At 43.1% G+C, this 19,687-nt stretch overlaps 1 protein-coding gene and 1 long non-coding RNA gene across 2 annotated transcripts; both read left to right on the forward strand.

Moving 5' to 3' along the window:
- Window positions 1–6,108: 6,108 nt before the first annotated feature.
- Window positions 6,109–14,440, forward strand: LOC116248882 (eukaryotic translation initiation factor 3 subunit H-like). Its single transcript, XM_031621905.2, has 13 exons — window positions 6,109–6,266; window positions 6,372–6,451; window positions 7,070–7,186; window positions 7,297–7,400; window positions 8,915–8,981; window positions 9,724–9,857; window positions 9,958–10,006; window positions 10,212–10,283; window positions 10,382–10,483; window positions 10,572–10,639; window positions 11,044–11,196; window positions 13,839–13,907; window positions 14,148–14,440. Exons 1-12 carry the CDS (start codon window positions 6,257–6,259, stop codon window positions 13,894–13,896), a joined length of 1,014 nt encoding a protein of 337 aa, XP_031477765.1. The 5' UTR covers window positions 6,109–6,256; the 3' UTR covers window positions 13,897–13,907; window positions 14,148–14,440.
- A 1,481-nt stretch (window positions 14,441–15,921) lies between these two features.
- Window positions 15,922–18,786, forward strand: LOC126409789 (uncharacterized). Its single transcript, XR_007572532.1, has 2 exons — window positions 15,922–18,323; window positions 18,444–18,786. It is a non-coding gene; the product is annotated as an uncharacterized LOC126409789 (long non-coding RNA).
- The last annotated feature ends 901 nt before the right edge of the window (window positions 18,787–19,687 follow it).

Consider the following 19,687-nt stretch of genomic DNA (forward strand, 5'->3'; position numbering starts at 1 on the left):
GCCCCACCGGATCCAACCTGAATCCATTCAATATCGTCATTCTAAGCAGATCCAGGTCAACCAAGTCTACCCCAAAACCTCTCAACCCGAACGTCACGCTGGGTGCGGGAAACGAAACACAAAACCTACTACAAATGACTACGAGGGTGTGAGGCGAGTACAAACATGATCGATACAAGATATCACTCACAACTCACTCAACAAACCATGACAATCCATGCACTAACGAGCAAACCACACCTAGAACCTACTAGGTAGGCTATGTCCCGGGTGGTCGTGTCTTTGGCGCTTGCGCCTCTGAGGTACCACGGTCGAGGACGATGGCCGAAGCCGGGCTAAAAGCAAAATGCTGAAAACAAATTAACAGGAACCTAGAACAACCACCCGTGAGCTACAAGGGGGAAAACAAGCGTTTTCGGCCAAGGCTAGCTTGGTGTCTCACGGATAGGAACCACGAGAAGAAAACCTTATTCCCAGGTATCTCAGCTACGGTACTAGAAGGCAGACTGAGGAGTGCCTGCACGTAGCTTGGTGGACAAAGACTGCCGCCTGCCATAGGAACCCGTAGAAGAGGGCCGAGGAATGCCGGAGTCACAGGTCAAGGATGGCTGGCGAGCTTCAATTCTTCGCAAACGCCTGCTGCCGAGATGTCGTGTGCGGGATGGGGCAGCCGCCTACTGCCTAGCGCCGAGAGGAAAGTGGTCGCCGATGGAGGAAGGCTGGCCGAGACTGAGCGACCGCCTGTCGCTAGGGTTGCGGCCTGGTGTGCCGCCGAGAGTGCCGAGGGGGGCTGCAACCGAGAGTCAGCAGCAGCCACCTGCTGCCTAGCGCCGAGAGGAAAGTGGCCGCCGATGGAGGAAGGCTGGCCGAGACTGAGCGACTACCTGTCGCTAGGGTTGCGGCCTGGTGTGCCGCTGAGAGTGCCGAGGGGGGCTGCAACCGAGAGTCAGCAGCGCCTACCTGCCTTTCGCCTAGGTGGCTCGGCCACGCGCATCGGAGGGAGCCGACGGAAGAGAAGGCCAAGGCCGAGAAGGGCCGGAAGGGCTTAGCGGAAAGCTAGCCTAATCCTAACTAAGGCTGAGGGTTGACTTGGACGGAGTGGGCTCTATAGGTGGACTAGGTCTAGTCAAGAGAGGTTAAGGGTTCGGGTAGGCTAGGTCGGGTGAGCTTAGGTGAAGGTTAAGGGTAAGCTAGACTACGAGGTAAGCTCGGTTGAGAGGGTGGTAGGAGAGGGCTAAGGTGCAGTGTGGGCTAAATTGACTTAAACCCAAACCGGGGTTGACTAGGCTAGGTGAGTCCGGTCAACTAGGAATTGAAATGGCGAGCTAGGTTGAGAGGGGCCCACGTGATAAGCGCGTGGCTGCTAGGGTTTCGCTAAGGAAGGAGAAGGAGGCTGCGGCAAATGACCTTCCTAAAATAGAGGAAGAGGTCACGCGGTGTAGGCCTACCTAATTCGAACAAGGGGCGGGGGGGGGGGGGGGGGGGGGGGGGTTAATGATTGGCGATTTCCTAAAGTGTAGGCGAGGGTCTGGAACGGCGCGAGAGGCTTAGGTTCTAACTAGGGCTGAGCTGGTCGTGCTCAGATTTGGGCGCCCGTGATGGTGACACGTGGCCAGATCAAGGACCACTAGAGATTCGCTAGAAAGGAGCTAGCGAAAAAGGAATGGAAAATCTGATTTCCTTCCTAATGATTAGGGAAGGATTTGGTGATCGGATCTAAGGGATCTTGATGGGATCAAGGAGGAGCTTGCAAGATCTCCTCGTGCTCGGATGGAGGACACGTGGTGAAGATGGAGGACGGAGATGGCGTGTGGTTTGGGAAATGAGATAGGCAAAGATAGCGAGGGAGAGGATCTTGGAGGGGATTGGGTTAGCGTGAAGGGGTTTCCAAACTAGGCTTTAAAGGGAAAACACGTGGATCCAAGCTGAACGCCGCGTGGTTGACACGTGGCAATTTGTGGGACCAGGTGGGTGACGTGGATGCCGAGTTGGCGGACAAGGCTGTGGGATGCGGACACGTGGAATGATGAAGGGTCAAGGTGGAGTGCGAGTTAGGGTTTGGTGACGTGGAAAGGAGATGGAAAAGGAAGGAAGGGACAGCGAGATCTCTTGCCTACACAATAGGAAAGAGGATTCTGTGCGAGATCTTGGCGGATTTGAGCTGGGTCAAGGCGGGAAAAGGAGATGGGAAAGTTGGCGACGTGAAGGGTGAGGATGCACGGATGGGAGACACATGGAGGTGTGGGTGGCTAGGATGGAGCGGAGCTAGGGCAAGGAGGACTTACCAGATTTGGCACCAGTGAGCTTGAATCCTCCTCTTGTGCGCCGACGGCTAGGGCTGACTTTCCAAATGAAATTGACCACGTTGCCCTTGAAGATTCTGACCGGGACTTGCATGACGATGAGGGCAATTGTGTCCTTCACGCCGGGAGTTGCAGCAGTGACCGGAGAAGTAGCAGCGGTCACTGGTAAAACAGGATTCCGGCCAATGGCCGTTCTTCTCTTCTAACGGTCCGAATTCACCCAAAATTAGATATTTTGCTTGTTTCGTTGTGGTGATTAATCTGATGTATTTTGCTTAGGTAGATCACGCCATAATGTATGGATTCAGAGGATTTTGTTGCTGCTTGACCGAGAGTTAGAAGGGCAAAGCCGAGAGCTTCTTTGGTGTTTCCTAGAGGTTTTTTACCATCCGAACTCTTTGAATCTTCCGTAGATTGAGTCTAACGATTAGTAAGCTGCCTCAAGACGTGTAAGGGATGTCCTAGAGAAGCTTTCACCGTTGAACTTGAAGATCCAACTCTCGGGTATGCCGAGAGAGGAATCTAGTCCGTGGATGAACTCTCCAATAGACCGTTCCCAACACAACTCTTGTTGAAACTTAAGAATCCGAAGACTAACCTTTCTTTGACGTCGTTCTTGAAGGAGTTCACTAGACGTTCTTCTTCAAGCTTCCCGGTGAAGATCCAACCTTTCAACACCCGTGGGGTTCGGGTGAGGCGCAGGTATCTTCTTGAGTTTTTGTGGGGTTGTGATTCGTGGACAAGTGGCCGGAGCACTGAGGAGTTCCTTGTCGTAGTCCATTGGTCGAATGGGTGAGGAAGAAGGAAGAAATCGAGAGGGAGAAGGAGGATAAGTCGTCGATTGTTGAAGAAGATGCTTTCGCTTCCAAGAAGGACGCCGAGACACCAAAAGGGAGGTTCGGATGAGGGGGAGAGAACCACGTCGGAAAGGGAGTGCGAAGGGGGAAGGGAAACACGCCTTGGTAGGGGAGTGCAAGAGAGAGAGAGGGGAGCACGAGAAGAGAGAGAGTGAAAACGGGGAAATGAATTCCTGTACTCAAAATTACATGGTTTGTACAAAGATCCAAATAAATATATACATCTCCTAAGTGGATGCGGTTCACAAGATCCGAACCAGTTCCTCTACCCAAACCCAAATAATAATGGAGCACAAATCCACTTCGAAAATACAATGCTCGAAATCCAAATCCAAATGCTTAAAAGAAAATGCACTAAGATGAAAAACGAGCCTAGCGCCCAATCAAACTGAACCACCCTTGAACCTTATGAGTCCAAGGTGGGGACCTCATTCGGGTACCCGCCCGAACTTCGGATTTGGCATAAGGCTAGACCTGAGTGGCCTAGCAATGTGCTTAGGATTCATGGTCCTAAACTGTCCCAAGGGCCGTGGAAATGGGATTCGCTATGGTTTCGGTTTCATTCAACTCAGTGAATCCTACAACTAGCTCAGAACGACCTTGAGACTTATCTGTTTCAAGCACACACTCGGACCTTGTTGCTCCTCCCACTCCTCCCGCTGCGACCTGTTCAAGTGATGCCTTAACCTCCTTGGGGTCTTCTGATGATATCTGAAGAGACTGAGCCCACATGTCCGAGGCTTTATGCCCTTAGTGGCTGGATTCCGCCTGCTCAGGCTCAACTGGGTTCGGACATGGAAATTGGCCCGTAACAGTCCAGACCTTTTTTGTACTCTATATCGAAATTGTACCCAAGTAGTTTTGTCAACCAACGTTGTTGGTGGGTGTCGTAACTCTCTGCTTAAGCATATACTTGAGACTGTTTTGGTCCGTCTTTACTACAAATTTGCACCCTATCAAGTACGGTCGTCATTTTTCGACTGCCATCACGATTGCTAGTACTTCCTTCTCATAGGTGGAGAGATGCTTTGCCCTACTGGTCAGGGCCTTGGACATGTAAGTAATCAGATGTCCATCTTGGCCTAGCACGGCCCCAATTCCAACATCACATGCGTCTGTTTCAACTGTGAACTTCTTGTTAAAATCTGGCAATGTGAGCATGGGCGTGGACATAAGGGCTCCTTTAAGTTTGTTGAAGGCTACCTTAGCCTTCTCATTCTACTGAAAGACTCCTTTCTTGAGCATTTGGGTAAGAGGTTGGGCAATAATTCTATACCCCTAGATAAACCTCCTATGGTACCCTGTTAATCCAAGGAAACCTCTCAATCCTTTTAGATCTTTGGGCAGTGACCATTTATCCATGACAATCAACTTTTCGGGGTTTGCCGGAACCCCCTCTCGAGACACAATGTGTCCGAGGTAACTAATGGAAGATTGTCCAAAGCTGCACTTGGACATCTTCGCGTATAGCTGATGTTCCTGTAGAACTTGTAACGCTATAGTCAGATGAACGACATATTGTTCTTCATCTGTGCTATAGATCAGAATATCATCGAAGAAGACAATGATGAAGTCATGAAGGTACTGCCTGAAGACATCGTTCATGCACCTCTAAAAGGTCGCAGATGCATTCGTCAGTCCAAAGTGCATGACAAGGAACTCGTAGTGCCCGTCATGCATTCTAAAAGCAGTCTTGGATATATCTTCTTTATGCATCCGGATCGGGTGGTAACAGACTCTTAGATAGATTTTGGAAAAGATGGTAGCACCAGCTAATTCGTCCAAGAGCTCATCAATGACTGATATCGGGTGTCTATCCTTAACGGTGGCTTCATTCAATGCTCGATAATCAACACAGAAACACCAGGTGTTGTCTTTTTTCTTAACCAAGAGGACTGGAGAAGAAAAAGAACTGCTACTGGAGCGAAATTATTCTTCCTTCGAGCATTTCTTTAACAAGTCTTTCAATTTCTGCCTTCTGCCTATACCCGTACCTATAAGGTCTAACATTCACAGGTTTTGTGCCCTGTGTCAAGATGATTCGGTGATCATATGCCCTTTGTGGGGGCAATTCCTTAGTCTCGGTGAAGATATCCGTGAATTCCTCTAAGACTGATGGTACCTTGGCCGGAATTGGCTCTTCCTTTGTTTCTTCCACTGCAGGAACGTTGGTTGCCATCGTGACAACCGAAAATGCTGGTTGTTCTAAGATAAGTGCTTTTAATGCAGCCTTGAGACTGACGGTGCTGCTCAAACCCGTGAGGGTCACTAGCTCATCATCTCCTTCCTGAGTGAATGTCATTCGTAGGTTTTTGAAATCCCACGAAATGACTCCTAATGTTGCGAGCCAAGTCATTCCAAGAACGAGGTCGACTCCATTTATTGGTAACACCAGTAAATCGATTTTGAAGGGTTTTCTCTTGATAACCACTTCCACTCCGTTACCCTCGTGAGCACACGAGATTCTCTGACCATTTCCCACTATGACCGTTAGTGGTTTTGACGGTGCCAATGGAATTTCACATCTCTGGGCGGCTTCTACACTTAGGAAGTTGTGTGGAGGCCGCCCAGAGAAGATTATAAAGTACAAGGTAACATAAAACCATTATATCTCATTTTCTTAAATACATGATAGTTTTCACCTGGATCTCGATCACTTCCTTTCATGAAGGAGTCGTAGAGTCGTAGCTTGCAGGAGCATGGCATAACTAGTGAACTAATGACTGATAGAAGGCAAGTCTTTGGTTCCATTATTATAAAAGGCAAGTCTCTGGTTCCATTATTATAAAGTAAAAAAGAAAATAGGGGTGAGGGGGGCAGCCTCGTTCGCGTGGGTATGAAAGGGGCCTTCTGAATGGATCTTAAAGACGGATCGGGTCAACCTGTTAACATGTAGTCCATATCCGTTTGGGCGTGGAGGGTGGGAGCGGAGGCTCCTCCTTGGCGGAGCACAGAAGTACAAAAGCTCGGAATTCTTCTATTAGGAGAAGGTCGGGCGAACTTTCACGGTTCAGAGAGAGGGGGGAATTCCTCTGCCTCAGTTGTACCAGATTTTCTTTCGCTTTTTCGATCCCTCGTTCCGTTGTCATCCAGATTATGGCAAACAGTGAGCTCTCTCTCTCGCTCTCTCTCTCTATTTGTTTAGCAGTTAAATTCGATGTTAGGTTTTTGATTTTTGCCCGTAATTAACATGGTGTCTCTGTTCCATCAGCTATGGTCCGTTCGTTCGTTCAGGTGGCGGCTGCGGAGGAAGTTTCGTCGCCGCTGAGGGTGGTTCAGATGGAGGGCTTGGTAAGTTTTCTTTTGTTTCTTCGTTTTGTATCTCAGTTTCTGTGGTTTCTTTTGCCTTAGTCGACCAGTGGTGGTAGTCTTTCCGGATTCGACGTCGTTTCTGAGGACCCCCGGCGGAGGAGTATGGATGTTGAGGGGGAAGTGGGTGTTTGGGGTTTGTGTTCTGATAGCTTTTCCGGGAATATGTAGTAAAAGTAACCTGATATCGTTATTCATTGACGTTGGTTTAGCACGTTGACGTATTTTAGGGTTTCGTGCGCTTTTTTCCTTTGGAGGTGCGACATTGTATTTATTTATTTTTTTGTTTTTTTGGGACTGGACTTTCAGACGGTATTGCCACGATGTCTGAAGAAATTTTAGAACGCCTAACGATAGGGGCCCTCATTTTGGTAGTTTGTGTTTGGGATAGCTGTGACAAGAAGTTTCTTTAACAATGGTTTTCTTTAGACATGTTGGTCGACTTTCATGACAGTTAAATTGCATAGTTGCCATACTACGGCAGAAAGGCATGTCTTCAAGGAGCTGTTGGAGGATGTGCTTGTGTATTGTTAACGCGAAGACACTTGTCTCGTCGTATAGTTATCTTTACTTAGTACTCTTTTTGTTGACTTAATACAGGCTATTCTGAAGATCATCAAACACTGCAAGGAGTTTATGCCAGCTCTAGTTACGGGGCAGCTTCTTGGGTTGGATGTTGGTAGCGTTCTGGAAGTTACCAACTGTTTCCCCTTTCCGGTATGCAATGTTTTGTTTTCGTCTGAAGATACCAATTTGTGGTCATTCTAAGCAAAGGAACTGAGATGCATATTTTCTTGTGCTCCGTTTGGTTCATGGTGTTCCTCTAGATTCGAGAAGAAGATGAGGAAATTGAAGCAGATGGGGCTAATTATCAGCTTGAGATGATGAGGTGCTTGAGGGAGGTCAATGTTGATAACAACACTGTCGGATGGTAATACCACTACAGTAACCCCAGCGTCACTGTAATGGCAGCGCCTTTCTTTTTTTGACCTTTACATACATGTGGTATCTAGTAAACTTATGGATGGAAGTCTTTAATTGTTTCATTCATGTGTAATTCTGCCGTTTAGGTCCTAGGGGCATGATTGGGGTCAATATCAGGTGAAGGACACAGTGTGAGAGCACCTGAAAATTGCACGGATAGGGGCCAGTGATCAAAGCTGCAGATATTATCTGCTATCCAGTATAAACGAGGTTCTCATCTTCAAGTAGAGATATTGGAATGACTCGATTCAATCTTCAAGTTGAAGCTTGTATGGTGGTTTCATTGATCACGATGCCAAGTTGTCATGAGAACTTTACATGCTGAAAACCACAAAGGAATTCAGATTCTGATATTTCTAGCTAGGCTTGGTCTCTTTTATTCCAAAAGTGTTAAATACTGAGCTTACTTAGGCCTGTAAGAGGGTGGGATCAGGTTGCTGGGCAGGTGGGGTCTGCTTTTAGCACACTCATGTACACATTTAGCTTGGTTTGGGTTCCGGAACATATTATAGACCATAGGATGACACATATCCATCTTGTTTAATTTTTAGAAGTTCAAACTGTCTACCTTCTTATCTTATGCAACTTTTTTTATTTTCTAGTTCAACTTGTATAAGATATTATTAGTGGGATATTTTCAGGCGTATCATAAGATATGTACGACACTGTTTTCAACCACTACAATGCTAACAAGCACATGGTATCATAACCAAGTAAATGGTATCCAGTTGATTTGAGATTGAGTCGTCTTTTACACAAAAGGGCCAAATAAGTTACCTAATCTGCTGGCAAATACATGATCAACATGGTAAAAATTATTAGCTAATAGGGTGGAAAGATACGACACGATAAAGACCCTTGGTTTTACGTCTGAAGTTCTTATCCAAGGAGGAAGCTTCATCCAAGCCAACTGGAATCACCTTTGTCATTGCCTTTAGCAAAGAAAGCAGACAAAAGATCTTTTCAGCCATTAATTTTAGGACCGCCGAAAGAGCTTTGATACAAGTTGGTCTCTGGTGATTCAAAAATTGATCTCCACTAAACCAACCATATAGATCACATATTAGGGTTGGAACCAATGAGGTTGGAAAAGATGAAAAGCTACAAATATGATTATTATGTATATATAAATGATTGTAGGAATTCTTGTGCTTGCATGTGCTCCTTAGATGGGCTTCTAAAGCTTGCATTTTGCAAGCTTGCATGTGCTCCTCAAGTATTCCCCTAATAGAGTGTAGTAATTGATATTTTGCTTGATGAATTCTTTCCACAGATACAAATAGGCTTGGTGGAAACATCACAATTTGTGTTATGTTTTTCAGGAATGACATCTGAACTAAGTCTCTTCTTCTAGTGGAATTACATAGGCACTTTTTGACAATTTCTGGAGCTGAAATTATCTTTTAGCAGCATTAGTTTACATATTAATCATGATCTCACATTCTCTTGAGCATTCATCAGGTACCAGTCAACCTACATGGGTTCTTATCAGACTGTAGAATTGATTGAAACTTTCATGAATTACCAGGTGAATTTCATTGCTTCTCTACCAACCCCTGCCATGACAATTCTTTGTTTTGTTTCTTCCTATTTGTTGAAGATTTTGAATTTTTGTTAATCTCATGTCCATGCGACTTAATGCAGCTGCATGTCCAGTCTCATTTGCAAACTTTTGACATAGATAATGGGGGTTTTGTTTATCTTTTTATGCTTGTCTTGCAAGAACATACTAAAAACCTTTGCACCATTGCATCTCAATTTTTTGAATATTTTTCATTTTCTTTCTCGGATATTGTTAGTCTTTCGCTCCCAAGAGCTTCTGATATCCCTGTGCTCACAAATGCATATTCAGTTTTGGAGACTGTAAGGCTAGAACTTCTATTTGTGATAGGAACACTTACGTGCACTTTCTTCAATTTGAATCATCATCTTACTTCTCATGGAGTGTGCTTGTATTTTTGAAATTGACGGGATTCTTCACAGGAATGAAGAAACAGATGCATAAATTTTTCAATTGTGTTTCAATTAAAGAAAAAGTTTCATATGTTAGGATTCTCGCAATTGTCAGACCCTTATGCACACTTGGTAAATGGAAACATACCTATAGAAAACCCTTGTTTCACATGCTTCAAAGGACCTTGTCAGGAAATGCTACATTTAAATACTAATTACTACATTTCACATCTGCAGAATCATGAACTGTTATTGCGAGATTGTGTGTGCCATTTCTTTTGAGTATACATGATTTTCATCTTGGTTTTACACTACAGGAGAACATAAGAAGGTGTGTCTGCATTATTTATGACCCATCCAGATCTAGTCAAGGTGTTCTGGCTCTCAAGGCCTTGAAGCTGACAGATGCTTTTATGGATCTATACCGAGCGAGCTCTCTTAATGGAGAGAAGTATATTTCTTTTCTTTTCATGCCTGTCTGTTTGTTTAGTTGGTCAGTTGGGTGGTTTTTACTTTGTAGACATTTTCTGAGCGTTATTTTCATCTTTCAGGCTTAGGGAGAAGAATTTAACGTGGGTGGATATCTTTGAAGAAATACCTGTATGTTGACAGTGCCATGTTCATTGTTTATTTTTGTACTGTTTTTTATTTGTCATGCCTGTACAGTACGTTGTTATTTTTATGAACAATGTTCTTTTGTCTATTTTGGTGAGCATTGTTTTCTTGTGCATAATACATAAAATGTATTCATGGACCCCTTTCACGGTTTCACCATCTCACATGTGTGTTGATCTGTTCTATGCAGATAAAGGTGTCAAATTCTGCACTCATAAGTGCTTTCATGTCAGAGCTAGAGCCTGAAGCACCCGTGTCTCAGGTCTTAATTGTTGAACCTATCCTGTATTGGGACTTATTTCTTTCATTTTCTTGCTCTGTTGTTGAGAGAACTTTGTTCTTTGTGTTCTTCCATGTCAGTGTGATTATGATCGTCTTTCTTTGTCTACAAACCCGTTCATGGAGAGGAACCTGGAATTTCTAATTGAATGTATGGATGATCTATCCATGGAACAGCAGAAGGTAGCAAAATAGTTCTTCTTTGATTTTTCTTGCAATGGTTTATTAAATAGGTATTGTGTCTAATGTTTTCACCTATTTTTTGTTTCAGTTCCAATTTTATTACCGAAACGTCTCACGCCAACAATCCCAGCAGCAGGCCTGGTTGCAGAAACGAAGGTAAACATATCAAATGTTCACAGAATGTTGTTAATATATCATTAATAGGTATCGATGCTTAGTTTTCTTCCTGTACCGCTTTGTATCAGCTTTGTCTTGTTGGTCCTTGGTCCCTGGCTATTTCTGCAATAACAAATTCAAAACTCTGGCCACCTTGGTGGATAATGAAGAATTTTGGATGTGCATGGGCTGCCTGCCTGTATTGCACATGCATACACATATATGTTGTATGTATACACACAGGTACACACAGCTTGAGCATTCCATAAAAAGAAGAATGGCCATGGTAGTCATAATGTCATCTTTTGGAGAAGAGAGAGAGAGCGTGCCCATTGCTTGTGAATATTGTTAGTAGTTTTTCCGGTGAATGGCATGATGTTCATTTGTCTTCTCTTATGGTTCAGGGCTGAGAACATGGCAAGGAAAGCTGCTGGAGAGGAACCATTGCCTGAAGAAGATCCCTCAAATCCCATCTTTAAGCCTCTTCCTGAACCTTCACGGCTTGACAGTTTTCTCATAACAAATCAGATTTCTAACTACTGTAGTCAAATCAATGGGTATGTTGAAGGCTTTAGCTATTCCTTTTCACTCCCACTGTCACACTCAGTGCATGCTTCTGTTAGTTGAATTATTAAATAATGGCCATTTGAAGGGTATCATCTGAAGTAATATATGCCGCCAAAGAAGTATTTTGTTGTGCATTGCTTTAAATTTGTTATTCTCTATTTGACCTGTTAATACATTTTCTTTGGTGAATGGGTGAATAGAACATGCCATTATGCTTTCATTCCACTCCTGGTATCTTTTTGTCAAAAATAGAGGTTGGCGATGATGACTAGAGATAAGGAACCTAATGTATTTTTAGTATGTTTCATGCTTATGAACAAAAATGGAAAATGCTACAAATAGAAATATAGAATATCATAGGATGAGTTGATGACAACAGAAAACAAAAAAATCTTTGGAAATTAGCTGGAGTCGCCGGAATGTCCAAAAGAGGGAATCAACAGTAATTGGGGAAAATGGGTAAATCAGCAAGGGGCTTATCAATTGAATGTTGGGAATGTCTAGTTGGGGTGTGTGGATGGGAAATCCATTGTCTAACCAGTAGGTTGGCCGGATAACGACGTGAAATCCGACAGAAATAGAGTGAGAAGGGCATCAGTTGATGAGGGAGTTGAGTGTACCTACCTGAACCAAGCGGACGTCGAGGAAGCGCTATGGAGTAGAGGGACTGGACCAATAAGGTAGGCATCAAAAAATCGACCAAAGAGGAATAAGTGCCTGTGAGCTAGCGTTCGCCGTCGAGTTTGAGGACGCTGGAAGAAAGACGATTCACTGGAGAGAAGCATGATTCGCCAGAAATCTTCGTCGGTCGTTGGAAACGAGCTTCTCACGAAGCGCAAGACTAGCAGTCTTCGTCGATTGTCGGGCAACTGAAGGGCTTCAACAAAGCCCTAATACGAGAGAATAAAACCCTTGCTCGACAAGGGTTTATGATTTTCAAGTTAAAAAAATCATTAAAAAGAGGACATATTTGTCCTCTGCTTGTCCTAACCGCACCTGACTCGTCGTTGAACCGAGTCAAATGCGCCTCCGACACGCCATCATTTACAACAGGTGTGGCAGGCCTTCTCTGGCTGTACCCGTCTGCGCACCCGCACCGGCACCCGCTTCGGTGTGGGTGCGGCGGCCTGTTAGCCGAATCCTTGTGACATAGCTTTTTTTTCTTTTATAGTGACTGTTGCAGTCCTCGTTACTGACAGCAATACACTTTCCTGTCCTATTGTTTGAATGTCTCTTAAATTGAAATATCAGTTATTAACAATTAAAGGAATATCTACTTCAGTTTGCTTTTAAATTTTTTTTTGGGGCCCTTACGAGATATTTATAGAGAAAAAGACACTACTAATGATTAGTTAGACTTGGTTGCAATGTTTTCCGTATCGTACGATATGCACAGATCGTATATGTTTAGACAACCTACACAGTACGCTTACGATACATGATACGCTCGCGTATCGTAAGCATATCGCCTGTATCCGTACGATACAGACAATATGCCCCCGTATCGTACGATACGGGAAAACCACAAAATTCTTTATGTTTTAAAGTTTAAACACTCCTCCCTCTCTCTCTTCTTGTGTTTTAAAAACTTCGATAGACATGCGAGGGAGAGATTTTGCCATTTTCATAAAAAATAACTGAGGGTTCATTGATTTGGGAGATATTATTGTTGAATCATGAAAGATGATAACTATATGTTTTGAACTTATGAAATTGTGGTGTAATCTAAGTCCTAAGACTCCAATTCCTAAGACCCTAAGTCCTAAAATTCTATAAAATTTTCAAGTTTAAAATTGTGATGGATGCTTATTATGTTATTTTGAATCTCTGATTTCTTATTTTTGAATGTGTTGTTGATATACATGAATGTTCCTTATGTATGATGATCTTTTTATATTTGAATACATATTTCTTGATTTCTGAATTTTTGTTTATTTTTTTCGAATTTTTAATATTTTTCTTTTTTTTAATATTTTTTAAATTAAAATTTGATTTTACGATACGTTGCGCTACGTTTGCGATACGTTACGATACGCGTTATGCTATGCCTTTTACAACATTGCTTACTGGAGATACTTGTTTCACATCCCAGCTATGGTTGCTAGCATGATCATTATATGTTTGGTATGTTCATCTCCCATTGCAAGGACTGCATAGACACTCTCATGTGGTGGTCTCTCAGAAAAGTTACTGACATAATGCCTAATAATTTAGGAAGCTACTTGAAAGTAGTCTATAATTGAAAAGAATTCTTTTAATCATCAATGTCCTCAATGCTTCACTCTGAGATATTGATGCATCATCTTATACAATATGATTGCGTCACATAGCTGGTTTCTCATCATTTCTACATGTTTAAAGAAGGCCTGATATAGCAAGGTTAGGCTTCTGGGCTTTAGGTGCACAAAAATATTTCCAACTTTTAAGGAGAGGATGGTTTGTGCCTGAAATATTAGGATTTATAAGTGGCTGTTTGTTCAACTTCTGAGAATGTAAAAATGACATTTAGCTGCTGAGGGATTTTAGTGATTCAAATAACGTGCATTTAAATTCTTCATTTCATGTTGTTGGTTGGAGACAACCTCAACAGTATTGCTAGGAATTTGATGTCTTCTCCATCTTGATTGTGCAGGTCTGCCGGGCAAAGTCTCAATAAATTCTATTTGATGGAAGCATTGCATGAGAAGTGATGTTCATTCAGGTATTGCTTCACTGTTTACAGCAATGCTTAGAGTTGACTGTTTTAACACAAACATGTGGTTCACTCGTAGTGACGATGAGTTTAGAAGGTGATACCTTTGGGATTCATCTATAAATTTATATTATATTATGCCTACCAAAACAAACAAAAGTTATCGTCTAACAAAATGTGATACCAGAAAACCAGCAGAGTAGAATTTTGCATACTCACGGTGGTCACCTTTCATGAATTTGGGTGCAGCTTCTTTTGGCGTCATTAGCAGGTCAACCATCTTATCTGAGCATGGTATCATGTAGATGACCATTTCTGGATTACTCTTCATTCAAAGTTAGGATGCTCTGTGGGCAGTGTGCAATTTTGACCACCTGTTTCATATACATGCTTTGCAATTTTGGTAAGCATCTGGCAATTGTGCTGGTTTTCTGTTTTCATATGAATGTCTTCATCCTGTATGGACTGAAAGAAACAAAAGAAATTTTCAATATTTATCATTGTTGTTTTTATTTTGGTTGAAATCCAATTGAGTTATAAAATCTTGTCGATGTAGTTGCTGTCCCTGTAAGCTCTTGTCCTTGGTGCATTATTTTGTTTGTTATTTATGAAGGATAAGCTGGGGAGTAGGCAGAGCCCTACGCCACCACCTGTATGGCTGTATACTAATAGGATAATCTGTAGAAAGTAATCTGTACATATACCAATAGTTATACAAAAATGCACGTACAAAAATACAATTCAAAACAGGTCAGGCTCCAAATCAGGAGGCCTGTCCTTCCAACAGTAGTTCATTAGAACTTCTGCCATTTGCTGTCTATGCCCTGGGGTTCTCCATTCACTACTTTGAATTTTAATAGTCTGTGTGGATTAAGGAGGAAAATAATGGAAAAGATAGCTACTATGTCTGGTTTTAAAGGACAAAAATTAAAGGATTATAAATACAAGTGTGTTTGGATATGGAAAAAGAAGCGAAAGAAAAGGGATTCGATGTACTACCCTATGTAAACCCATCTTGAGATGGATTTACCTTATACAATGATGGTCTCAGTCAGTTCCTTCCCTCGATACTCCATATCGTTCGTTTTGTTCTCTCACTCGTTTTGTTGGCTCCTCTATGGCTTGTTCGCCTTCGTTTGTTTCCCTCTCCCAGTAAGATTGATAATCACTTCCCCTACAAGAAGGATCTTAGCTCCCACCCCTCCCCCCACCCCACCCCCCCCCCCCCTTCCCTCGTACGTATTCGAGGAGGGTTCCCGAAGAAGGTAATCTTTTCCATTAGTGGGATTAGTTAAGCATTGTTTCTAGTATTTTCATGTGCACAAACGTGGAAAATGAGCAGTAGTGGGAGACTGGAGGTGAGGGACAAACGGAAAAGGCAGCGCTGATCTTCTTTCTAATCCATACCAAAGAGTCTTGATTTACCTTTCTTCTGCTTGGATGAGAGGTCTTAACTCTTATTGGAATGGATGGGTGACTTAGACATGAACGCCGGGTGGAGGTTCGAAAAGGATCGAGGTTAAGGCTAGGCATCAGGTCGGGTCGGCCCAAGGCTCCACAAATTCGGGCTTGGGTTGGCCTAAATTTCTTGGTGGTGCTTCAAGCTCGCCCTCCGTAGTTATTGGGCTCTAAGCAGGTTGTGTCCGACCATCAATTTTATATCCATTGGGTACTTAGTTTGATATCCACTTATATTTGAAACCCTTAGTATTATATATTTTAGTATCTCATAAACCCTTAGGGATGTGTCAAGATTTTTTAAGGGTGCCATTAGTGACACATGAAGAGTTTTATGAGTACCATCGACAACATGAAGAGTTTTTAAGAGTCATTGGCCATATACTAAAAGTTTCTAAGTGAACTTGTCCTTGATGTCATATACACACACACACACATTCTCACAAAGAACGTGTATGGGTATTTGTTAGGTGTTGGTCTGAGCCGACTTGTTAGGCGTCGGTGTAATTTGCTTTAATCAGTGCTTTCGTCTTTTTTAGTGAGTGGTTAATGGGTCAGTTAATGGATCAAGTACATGGGTTGGGGAACGAACTAGAGAGCCCAACCCAACCCACTTAATGCTTGTATAAAGGTGAGGAGGGGACTATAACCCTAATACTAATGAATTTTCCCTGTTACAAAGTGAAGGTTGGGCTTTCATCGAGAGTTGGTGTGCGTGAGTGGTGTTTGGCGTGAAGTCCTCATAGTATTATATGGCGAGGAATTTATCGGGTATAATACGACAAAGTTGTATATCTTGAGATTATATTGGAAAAATCCACAATTTTTTAAAAAATTTAAAACATTTAATAAATCCTGAAAATTATAAAAGAGAAAAAATCATAAAAAATATGAAAAAAAATGCAAAAAACGCTTTTCACGTTTTTTATTTCTGGCGTAAAAAAAAGACGAGTTTTTTCGGGCCCGGCTTGGGTGTCAAATAACCAGCCCAAGCCCGGCCCATCACAAGCCAGGTACCGAACTACCCATCGAATACTCGGGCTGTTGCCCACCCTTAATCGAGGCCTCATCCGCATTTCTCTCTCTTTCTCCAAAACAACAAGCGTCCTTGAACACCAGGAATGAGAAGTTCAATCAAAAGCAAACAAACTAATTTCATTCCAGTGTTTGAAAGGCCTTCTTTCGTTTAGGTTGTGTTCATCTCAAATTCGCGGTGATTTGAGATCTCCATGGATTTAGGGTCAAACCTCCCCTTTCCATCTAAACTTGAAAGCCATGGTTTTTAACATGTAGCATGAATCCGTGTTACCATTTAAACTGAGGATTTCCTAAAACGTACCTTTTAATACAGTCTTGGATCTAAGATTTGAGGCTATTTAGATCCAAGGCTATCAAACCCAACCTTAGTGTCCAAGGCAAATGGGCGCCCAAGGATCGTGGTATCTGAAGCGGATTTTCGAAGCATCACCAAATCCTTTCAATGGTCTGCAATGTGCTGTTTTATGGGGCCATTGGTTAAGGTTAGTGGCAATCTCTCCAAGCTTCTTTCTGGATTGAATCTACAATGGAAGGGGAAAATTCCCCTCCAAATCTCCCTTTTCAGTAAGGGTGACTTTCTGGTAAGGGTTTCTAACGAGGACAAGTTGAATCTCGTCCTGAAGAATAGGGCTTGGCGTGTAGGAGGGAAAGTTCTGGTGGGAATCAGATGGTTCCCCGACATGCCCGATTGAAATCAATTCTTCGGTCACCGTCCCTCCTTGGGTCAGGTTGCCAGGTTTGGCTCCCTATTTTTCGAATAGGAGAATACTTTGTGGAGTGGCGACGGATTTACAGGGGTAGTTCATAGAAGCTGATTTCCCCATTTTGCAAATATCGTGAACCAATTTTGCCCGGATACTCCTGGATCTTCCCATGCAGTCCAATCTCCCTCCTGCAGTGGAAATAGACTTGGGTGGTGGCCAAATTCTTACTCAGCCAGCAGTATATGAAGGGTGTCTCAGATTTTACCCTGCTTGTGGAGTAAACTCTCGTCCACCAAAACTCTGCCCTAAAATGCAGCAACCTGAAGCTGTTGGCTGTGATTCCGGAAAGACCTGGTCTGGGATGGGGAGAGCAGTGGATGATTGCAACCCATCTGGTATTATTCCGTGAACTTCATGTCAAGGAATGTCAGGAGACAGATTAGACGGGAGGCTAACCAAGATCTTTCTTCTCTTTTGTATGATTTCCATCCTGCCTGGTTTTGCCTTATCGACTCAATGCTGTTATTCAAAGTTCTCATGCTGGCAGCGGAAGATTGAGAAATTACGCTACTGTTTCAAGCCTGGATTTTGCTCATGGCGCTGCGCACATCGTATGTGCTTGGGACCCAACCGGATTGGTAGCTTAAGTTGTAGTCTTAGATACTTTTTGGATTTTTCTAAAATGTTCCAGGAGGGGATCAGATGAGAGTTTCTACGCGGGGGTATCTATCTCCCTATGGATCCTAGGGTGGGGCAAGAAGCTATCCAACAGTTGCAAGGTCTCCTTTGGCCGCTGGGGAAGCCTGTGCTTTTAATGGGAGACTTTAACTGCATGAGGGGTCTTCAAGATAAGTCGGGCAAAAGCCCTTCTTCCCTCTCCTGTAGAAAATTTCCCTGTTTATTGCTAATTGTAATCTCCATCCGCTGGATGACCCTCTTAAAAGGTTTACTTGGTCGAACGATCGGATAGGGGGAGAGACCATCTTCTGTCGCTTGGACTGGTGTCTGTTGAGCAGAAGACATGTTTTCCATGGCGAAGCAGATTTGGTGGAAGTGTGTTTTTCCTCTTTTGAAGCTCTCTTCATGCACAATTCTGAGGACCTGGAAGAAATGGGAACATGGTTGACAACTGATGATCATACCTGGAAGATGGCCAGGCTTGAACGTGAATCAAGGGAGGATCCAGGTGGCCACCAAGGTTTTGTAGGGTGCTTGCTGGATTGCGGTGAGTGTGAGGTCCCAGTCCCTAGTGGATCTAGTGTAACTTTTTTTCCTCTTACCCAGAAACAAAATTGCTTTGCATGGTTCTGCAACATTTTGATTTTAGTGGTTGTCTCTGTTGAAGTTGGCTCAAACAACAAGAACGGGTTTGCACTGGCTTAAAACCAAAGTCATGGGTGGACGGGTGAGGCTCCACGCTCCCCAAATCTTGCTGCAAAATTCTCGCCGTTTTCGCATCACTAATGCAAACCCAAATATGCAGGTTATGTCTTTGTTGCCTTTGCTGTAATCTTTAATGTGGTGTTCCACCTTCTACTTAGTGGTTTGGTTTTTGGTAATTGATTAATCATATTCTTGGAGGGATCCTCCAGCAGCTTTGATGTTCTGCCATTTTCCCATGGATGGTTGCTTCCCTGTTGGGAAAATTACATGTAAAAACTATTTATCTAAACTTTTATTTATCTAAAGTTCATGGCATGCCATCAACTTTGCGTCCTTGATCACTTTTAATAAGAGGATCATAAGTTATAAAAGAAATTCTCATCCCCACATCCAAATGAAATGAACGATGGCTAGCTTTCAGACTTTGGTTCAAACGAATTTTGGAAGCACGAATGCGCCAAAGCGGCTGAGTGTTGTGTTCACATGCAAGGGGTTTCAAAATTTTAACATGAATTGAAATAGGATTTCTCAAATTTTTAATTTTTATGTATGTTAAACTAAAACCTTTGAAAATCTGAAGCCATGACCTCTGCGACTGTTCACATGAAAACCATTACATGATCATTGGTGAAATTATTATAAAAGGGGCTTGCCTAGTGAGAGCTTGAAATTTTGACGGGTTGTGCAGCATCTTGTAGCTTGACTCTTAAGTGTAAGTGGAAGTGATGTGCACTTCTGAAGACGAGCAAAATGCACCCAGGTAGCTTTCAACTGCTCACATGGTGAAGGTTGATGGACAAAAATCATCACTTGGCCTAGTGTGTAAAGGGTTGGTAAAAATCAGTTGTTGGTTTGATTTTCAGTAGTTTGATTCTACTGAGTGTTACTGCAAATGGTGGATGTGTAATATTTTAATTAATTGTATATCGCTCTCCACCTAGGTCCTGAAGTAGCCTTAAGAAATGGGGATGTGTTTTAGATTCTTCAGGCTATCTCCCCCGAAGGCTAGTACCACTGCCTTAAGGGCTTTTTCTTGTTTTAGTTTGTAAAGAGAGTTGACACCCATCAAATTCGAACCAATAGCTGATGTTATGCCAAATAGGGTATTGGCTAAGGCTGGGGTGTTGGGTTGGGTACCCGGTACTCAGCCTAACTCGGGACCATTGGGCCGGCTCGGGTGGGCCCTACTAAGCTTGGTTCAGTCCG

The sequence above is a fragment of the Nymphaea colorata genome, chromosome 2 (assembly GCF_008831285.2).
Source record: "Nymphaea colorata isolate Beijing-Zhang1983 chromosome 2, ASM883128v2, whole genome shotgun sequence".
NCBI classification, from domain to species: Eukaryota; Viridiplantae; Streptophyta; class Magnoliopsida; order Nymphaeales; family Nymphaeaceae; genus Nymphaea; species Nymphaea colorata.

Excerpts from the sequence above, each read along its gene's own strand:
- LOC116248882 (XM_031621905.2), top strand. Across the intron at positions 10,007-10,211 it reads ATATCTTTGAAGAAATACCT|ATAAAGGTGTCAAATTCTGC; the intron begins GTATGTTGACAG and ends TGTTCTATGCAG. Across the intron at positions 10,484-10,571 it reads TATCCATGGAACAGCAGAAG|TTCCAATTTTATTACCGAAA; the intron begins GTAGCAAAATAG and ends TTTTTGTTTCAG.